The 7,383-nt window shown below is 45.6% G+C and overlaps 1 protein-coding gene across 1 annotated transcript in view; it reads left to right on the plus strand.

The window, feature by feature from the left end:
• Positions 1-5,100: 5,100 nt before the first annotated feature.
• PGM2L1 (phosphoglucomutase 2-like 1) overlaps positions 5,101-7,383 on the plus strand; it is a gene marked incomplete at both ends in the record, with an annotated part of 10,834 nt that continues 8,551 nt past the window's right edge. Inside the window, one exon of the mRNA XM_010156857.1 lies at positions 5,101-5,207. Coding sequence (XP_010155159.1) covers positions 5,101-5,207 — 107 coding nt within the window. The remainder of the gene's footprint in view (positions 5,208-7,383) is intronic.

The raw sequence follows: 7,383 nt of genomic DNA on the forward strand, positions 1-7,383 counted from the left end.
TGAAGGGAAAAAAACCCCGGTTTAAAACCAAGTAGTTTGTTGCTGGTGGTGGAATTGTTAAGAGTAGTGAAGTTGCTTTGAACAAGTCCAGTTTTCTTTGAAGCAGAGTAAACATCTGGATAACACAGGGGAAGTTCCTAATAGTCGCTTTGCTTTTTTGGCCTGTGCAGTCTGTTGGGTTTGGAGTCGCTTGTGCTCCGAGCGCCTGAATGCTGCGTGCTGCCTTTGTGTTTCCAGTCTCGTGAAAGCGCGACTGAGCTCGGGGTGGCTGACTGATACGCATTCTTGGCAGAAAGTGAAAAGTTTTGGTTTGGTCAGCAGGGAGTGGGTTTGCAAGTTGGGTTTCAGGGGAATTACCGGTTTCTGAAAGTAACAAACTGGGTTGTGTTCGCTTGCTCCCTCTGTGGAGCTATTTTTAGTTGTTTGTTACAGCCATATATCAGAAAAAGCAATTGCTGGGAAGCAGATTAAACTTTTTTCTGAAGTAAACTGCATCAGATTTAATCTTTTTTTTTCTCTCAATCTTTTTTTTTTGATTGCACTTGTTTCAGAAACTAATGACATTAACAGTTTTGCTGAACCTAATCTGAAAATGGGCAGCCCTGTCTCACTCCATTCGTCCTTGCCAGATACTGGAATAAATGGCCATTCAAAAAAGTAGATTTCAGTGTAATTCAACAATTTGCTTCATCTAAACCTTAGTTAAAAGCATATGCTGTGTTCGTTTGTGTGATTGTACTGATACTCTGAAAAGTCAGATCCAGAAAGGTAGAGAATATCCACAAGTTGCTTTTGACTCTTCTGAAGCTTGTGGGCATGTCACCTACACATAAAGCCTAAATTTTCCTGCTCGAGCATTGCTTCTGTCCTGAAAATTAACTGACTGCTTTTATGGATAGCTATGTAACCCATCCCTGACCTCCACAGTGACAAACCCAGTCCCCTTTGCATCGTTGCTATGGGTTTCCTGTTTCTATATAAGCAAAGCTAATAGTTAAAAGATTTAAATACTGGACTTCACAAAACTGTTAACTGGCTCTCTTGATTCATCGAGTGATTCATCAAGAGGTTGGTGTTGGGACCTGTACTGTTTAACATCTTCGTTAGTGACATGGATGACGGCATTGAGTGCACCCTCAGCAAGTTTGCTGATGACACCGAGCTGTGTGGTGCGGTGACACGCTGGAGGGAAGGGATGGCATCCAGAGGGATCTGGACAGGCTGGAGAGGTGGGACCGTGCCAACCGCATGGAGTTCAACAAGGCCAAGTGCAAGGTCCTGCTCCTGGGTTGGGGCAATCCCAGCACAAGAACAGTCTGGGTGGAGAGTGGATTGGGAACAGCCCTGAGGAGAAGGACTTGGGGGGCTGGGGACAAGGAGCTGGCCATGAGCCGGCTGTGTGCGCTGGCAGCCCAGAAAGCCAATTGTATCCTGGGCTGGATCAGGAGAATTGTGGCCAGCAAGTTGAGGGACCGGATTCTCCCCCTCTGCTCTGCTCTGGTGAGACCCCCCCTGGAGTGCTGCGTCCAGCTGTGGAGCCCTCAACATCAGAAGGATATAGACTGGTTGGAGCGAAGCGAATCCAGGCCATCAAGATGCTCCGAGGGCTGGTGCCCCTCTGCTATGATGAAAGGCTGAGAGATTTGGGGGGTTCAGCATGGAGAAGAGAAGGCGCCAGGGAGATCTTAGAGCACCTTCCAGTACCTGAAGGGGCTACAAGGAAGCTGGGGGGGACTTTTTACAAGGGCAGGGAGTGACAGGACAAGGGGTAATGGGTTTAAATTGAAAGTGGGGAGGCTTAGATTAAGTATCAGGAATTCTTCCCGGAGAGGGTGGGGAGACACTGGGACAGGTTGCCCAGAGAAGCTGTGTGTGACCTATCCCTGGAAGTGTTTAAGGCCAGGCTGGATGAGGCTTGGAGCAACCTGGTCTAGTGGAAGGTGTCCCTGCCCATGGCAGGGGGATTGGAACTAGGTGATCTTTAAGGTCCCTTCCCACCCAAACCATTCTGTGATTCTTTGATCAACCAAAAATCTTTCCATCCCATTCTTGATACCATCACTTTCCCCTCACTTCCCTATTGAAATTAATTATAAAGGACTGGATGTGCAAGGGGATTATTTAAAACATGGGTGTAGGAGCAGGTTATGTCTTTCCATGGATTTTACATAAGGAAAACACCTGAAGTATGCAGTGGTATAAATATGTGTAATTCTTCAGTGCATCTATAGAGAATTTTGGTTTAGATCCATGTGGCAGTTACACATTTCCTTGCTGACACTTGCTAAAAAGTTGTTAATTATCACCAAGTACGTAATGGCAGGATATCTTTAATTTAGAAGTAGTAGCTATGCCAGAAGAAGTTAGATGGGGACACTATCAAAATCTGAGTCTTGTAAAAAAGAAATAGAAGTTATTCAAATTGAGAAACTTATTAAAGAAAGGACTTATCCCAAGAGGTGATGGAATTGATCAGTGCTCTCTGAGATGGGGAGAATAACACCTGGAAAAAGTAGGTGTGACCTTGAGTAGACGGTCCAGATGGCAGAGAGACTGCATTCCCTTCCTCTCACTGTATTTTTTTTATTTCTCTTTATTTCCTGCAGCTTGAATAAAGATATTTGGATAATAAACAAGTCCAGCAGGCCTGGACTGATTTCAGCTGTGGGAGCTTTGGCTAAGCTCAAGGTATTCTGTTCTCGTGCTGTGTATCACGTGAGCTTAATTTTAAGCAAAACTTCTCCATGGCAGAAAGTAAAGACATTCCCTTTTTTGTTCACATGAAATCTTTGATCCCTGTCGAACGGTGAAGCTGGTTTAAGAGGATTCCTAGGAAAAATCTTGCCTTACCCTTGAGGAGAGTGTTGTTTAGATTGTAGTGGCACCCAAGAACTGCCAGAAATGTTGAGGCAGAAACAGAGTCAGAGAATGGTTTGGGCTGGAAGGGACCTTAAAGATCATCTAGTTCCAACCCCCCTGACATGGGCAGGGACACCTTCCACTAGACCAGGTTGCTCCAAGACTCATCTCGCCGGGCCTTAAACACTCCCAGGGATGGGGCATCCACAGCTTCTCTGGGACACCTGTCCCAGGGCCTCCCCACCCTCTGCAGGAAGAATTCCTTCCTGATATCTGATCCAAAACTCCCCACTTTTAATTTAAACCCGTTACCCCTTGTCCTGTCACTCCCGGCCCTTGGAAAAAGTCCCCCCCCAGCTTCCTTGTAGCCCCTTCAGGTACTGGAAAGCTGCAATAAGGTCTCCCCGGAGCCTTCTCTTCTCCAGGCTGAACAAGCCCAACTCTCTCAGCCTTTCATCACAGCAGAGGGGCTCCAGCCCTCTGAGCATCTTCGTGGCCTCCTATGGACTTGCTCCAACTGGTCTGTATCTTTCTGATATTGGGGGTTCCACAGCCTGCTGGAATTTTGTCTTTTTTATGCAGTTTCTTGATGTTTGAGGAACTACCTCACATCAAATTCCTCAGTGTGCTCTGACCTTGAGATACCTCTAGCCTAAGTAAGGGGTCTGTTGAGAAGAAATCTGCTGTTCACCTCTTTAAATGTTATTCAGTCTGTTCTGCTCCAACCTGAACAAGTTTTTCCCATTCCTCTCTCTCTTTACAACTGTGAATGAAACCTCTGGAAGTTGTCGGGGTGAGCGTGTTGGCGTGTTAACACCTTTCCAGTTCAATGTGAAGGTGACTTCAGCTGGCAGTTGTGACGTGGCACAGCCTACAGGTCGGGCAGTACTCAGAGATTTTATTTCATTTGTAGGTGTTTTTCTCGCTGAGAAGCCCTCCACAGACACACAACCTCTGCAGCTGACACAGTTCTCTGGAGAGATGCCACTGTCCCCTTGTTCATGCTTTGAAGCATGATCTTTGGTGGAAAGGGCAAGAACAGTTAAAAACTCAGCTCAACTGAATTTCCTGGGTAGGAGTCAGGATAACCTTCCAGCTGAGAGATTGGCAGTGTCGAGTCAAATCCGGACAAGAGCGTTGCAAAGAATTGCACTTCATACTGGGGGGAGAAACTGTTTAATTTTAGTACCCCCACTCCTATCAAGAGGAAACTTGTAGCCTCCTGAGACGTAGCCTTTGTAGGATAAGCTTGGCTGTGGTAAGTTCAGTGATGTGTTAGTGTTAGGGAAGGCTGCTTTTGGATCGTAGTGACCTCTGGAACCTTCTGCTAACAACACTGCTTCCACCTTTTTTTTTGCCTAAAACTGCTGATCCATCCTGCGTTGGATCTGTGATGAGTATCCAGAGATATTCTAACTGGGAAGTGAATGGATGTGAAGGTCACAGGGAAGGTTAAGCTGGAAGACCATGTAGTGCACCCGTCTCTGTTTGGAAAAGAAGGGGTGGCTGGCTGCGAGGCTGTTTGTTTTTCTCCGGTCTGTGTTCCAGCACTTATTCCTCCTCCCCCTTGATGTGTTTTAAAAATTGACTCCCTTCATCTAGTCCCCTTCCTTTTCACTGCGTGGGCTCCTCTCTGGTACTTTGCCACTGGAGTTTAATCTGTCCTCCCAGAGTAAGTCCCTAGGAATAACTTTTCTGTTGAAAAAGTGGGTAAGGATGAAGCATCCTTTTAATGCAAATTTAGAAGTAACACTCTGGAAGCAGAAAAAGGGCTGAAGAGGGGCCTGGCTTGAGAACACAAAGATATAGGCTAGCACTGACTAGCACTAGCCTTATATTGCCTGGGTGGATGGACTATAAAAAACACATGGGTTTTTCTCAACTGGCTCTTTAAGAAGATGATTTGAGTATGTAAAAGCACGATACGGATAGAAAACAAGTGTTTGGTGCTTGGGGATGTTGCTGCCTCGAGCTTTCTGTTCATGCCGTTTGGTCACTTATTGTTGTACCACTCTCAGTTCCCACGACTGTTTCTCTGTTTTTTTCCCTTCTGTGAACACTTCGGGGAAAAAGAAATATGCTGAGTTATTTTCCCTTCTGTGAATACTTCGGGGAAAAAGAAATATGCTGCTTTTGGGAATGTCATTATTGACATTTTTGCTGAGCTGTGTTTTGCCTACAGACATTACACATCCCATGGGAAAGATTGTTTTTAATTCTTTGTCTTTATTTCCTTTCCAGGGGATCTACAAGTATCTCGAACGGTGTTTTTCGGACTTTAAGCAGAGAGGCTTTGTTGTTGGATATGACACACGAGGTCAGGTGACCAGCAACTGCAGCAGTAAGAAGTATGAGTATTGATTACATTTGCAAGACTAGAAATTATAATTGTGGCTTTAAATGCATTCCGTTCTCTCGGAATACTTTTCTCATGAACAGCACACGCTCTTTCCCCTCCCTTGGTCCATTTAAATAGTAATGGAGAGGCATGGACTAAAGCTTTTATAATCCCACGTGCCAGCAAGTGTGCAATGTAAGGCTAGTCACATCACCAAGGAATTTACAGTCTAAATGCGCATTAGGCAGACGTTGAGAAGTTGATATGCCTGGAGAGAAATTGGAATGTGAAGGTAAATTCAGAATACTAACATCTAGCTTGAAATCACTAAATCACTTGAAATCGTTAAATCCAGTGCCTGAAGGGGCTACAGGAGAGCTTGGGGGGACTTTTTACAAGGGCCGGTAGTGACAGGACAAGGGGTAACGGGTTTAAATTGAAAGTGGGGAGGATTAGATTAGATATCAGGAAGGAATTCTTCCCGCAGAAGGTGGGAGCACTGGGACAGGTTGCCCAGAGAAGCGGTGGATGCCCCATCCCTGGAAGTGTCCAAGGCCAGGCTGGATGAGGCTTGGAGCAACCTGGGCTATGGAAGGTGTCCCTGCCCATGCCAGGGGGGTTGGAACTAGATGGGCTTTAAGGTCCCTTCCAACCCAAACCGGTCTGCGATTCTGTGAAATGGTAACGCTGTATTGTTAACGCTGTCCTTCTCTTACATTCCACATCTGATCTAAGCTTGCTTTGGGGAGATGATTTCTCTCTTCAGCCTCCTGTAATCCAGCATTTTGACCCCCTGATGTAGTCTGCACGCTCAGTGTGTTTTACGCAGTGGGAAGATCTCACCTGGGATGCTTAAAATGCAAACTTGCAGAGATGCCAAGTTGTGCTCTTTGCAAGGAAGAGAAGATCTGTAAAAGAGCTACTTTCTGAATTCTCTAAGGAGTCTGAATCCCTTGTCATATGAGGAGCAAAATGTGTAGTAATGTCATTCTTTACCAAAAAACCCCAACCCTGTAGCTAATTATTCTCTAGTTAGTTAGTAGCTAATTATTATTGTTGATATTGTAGTTAATTGTTGTGTGTGGGTTTTAACTTTTTGTCAACATTTGATATTCTAGGGATGTCGAAGTTCTTGGTGTAACATAGCTCAGAATTTATATCTTGTCAAAGCTGCTCCGTTCCCTCTCCATGCCTTGCTGTCTGTTTTTCCTATGTGTGTGGCACACGGTCTGCCAGGCTTTGGCATGGAGGTTTTAAATTCTTCGGTTGCACTCTGTTTGCAAGGCTGTTACACTTCCATGTTGCTAAGCTGTGCGTAGCCCAGGCATTTTGGGTAAGGAAAACATCATCTTCAGCCACACAAATCCTGGAGTTCAGGCTCGGTGGCAATGCAGTTGGCACGTTTCACATGCCAAAGGAGCAAATCTGTTCTAAATGCCATGTCCCTTTTGTCCCCTGGGGATGATGCGCACTCCCAGCAGGGCTAAAATCAGACTGAACCTCCCCAAAAGAGGGTTTTCAGTCGGATCAGCACACTTAGCCAGCGCAGTGTGAGCAGGAGCGCCCCTTTCTTTGCATCAGCGCCGGTGCGGAGGGAGATGGCAGACTGTCTGTCTGCATCCCATAATTAAATCAACATAAACCGTTGTGATACCCAGATTTCAGTAGCTTCAACTACAAGTTGAACTCTCAAAGCCTTCTAAGTGGTTTCAGGTTACACTTGGTAGGTGCTGTGGTGAAATTCTGAGTAACTGGAACTTAGACTATTCTGTACACATCGTGGGAGATAAGGGAACAAGTATTAATGCTTGTCTGTAAAAATGAGTGAGCAAAGCAAACTTATTTAATCTCTCACCTGTTTTGACTCTGAGACTTCCCATTAACTGCTGAGCTGTGTGTGTACCTGACCTGAAAAGAACAGTTTGATATCAGTTATCTGAAAGAAATTAGTTTCCCTGCTGCTTGAAAGGAAAATTCATAATAAAGGCAAGGTTTAAAAACACGGGTGCTGTTACTGTTTCTAAACGTTTTGGAATAAGAGTGTGTTGCTTTGCAGAAGTACATCTTAGGGATAGATCTGCTTCATGGATAGTGAGTCCAGAGGAGGCCATGGAGATGCTCCGAGGGCTGGAACCCCTCTGCCCTGGGGACAGGCTGGGGGAGGTGGGGGGGTCAGCCGGGAGGAG

This window comes from Eurypyga helias, unplaced genomic scaffold (assembly GCF_000690775.1).
Source record: "Eurypyga helias isolate BGI_N326 unplaced genomic scaffold, ASM69077v1 scaffold29688, whole genome shotgun sequence".
NCBI classification, from domain to species: Eukaryota; Metazoa; Chordata; class Aves; order Eurypygiformes; family Eurypygidae; genus Eurypyga; species Eurypyga helias.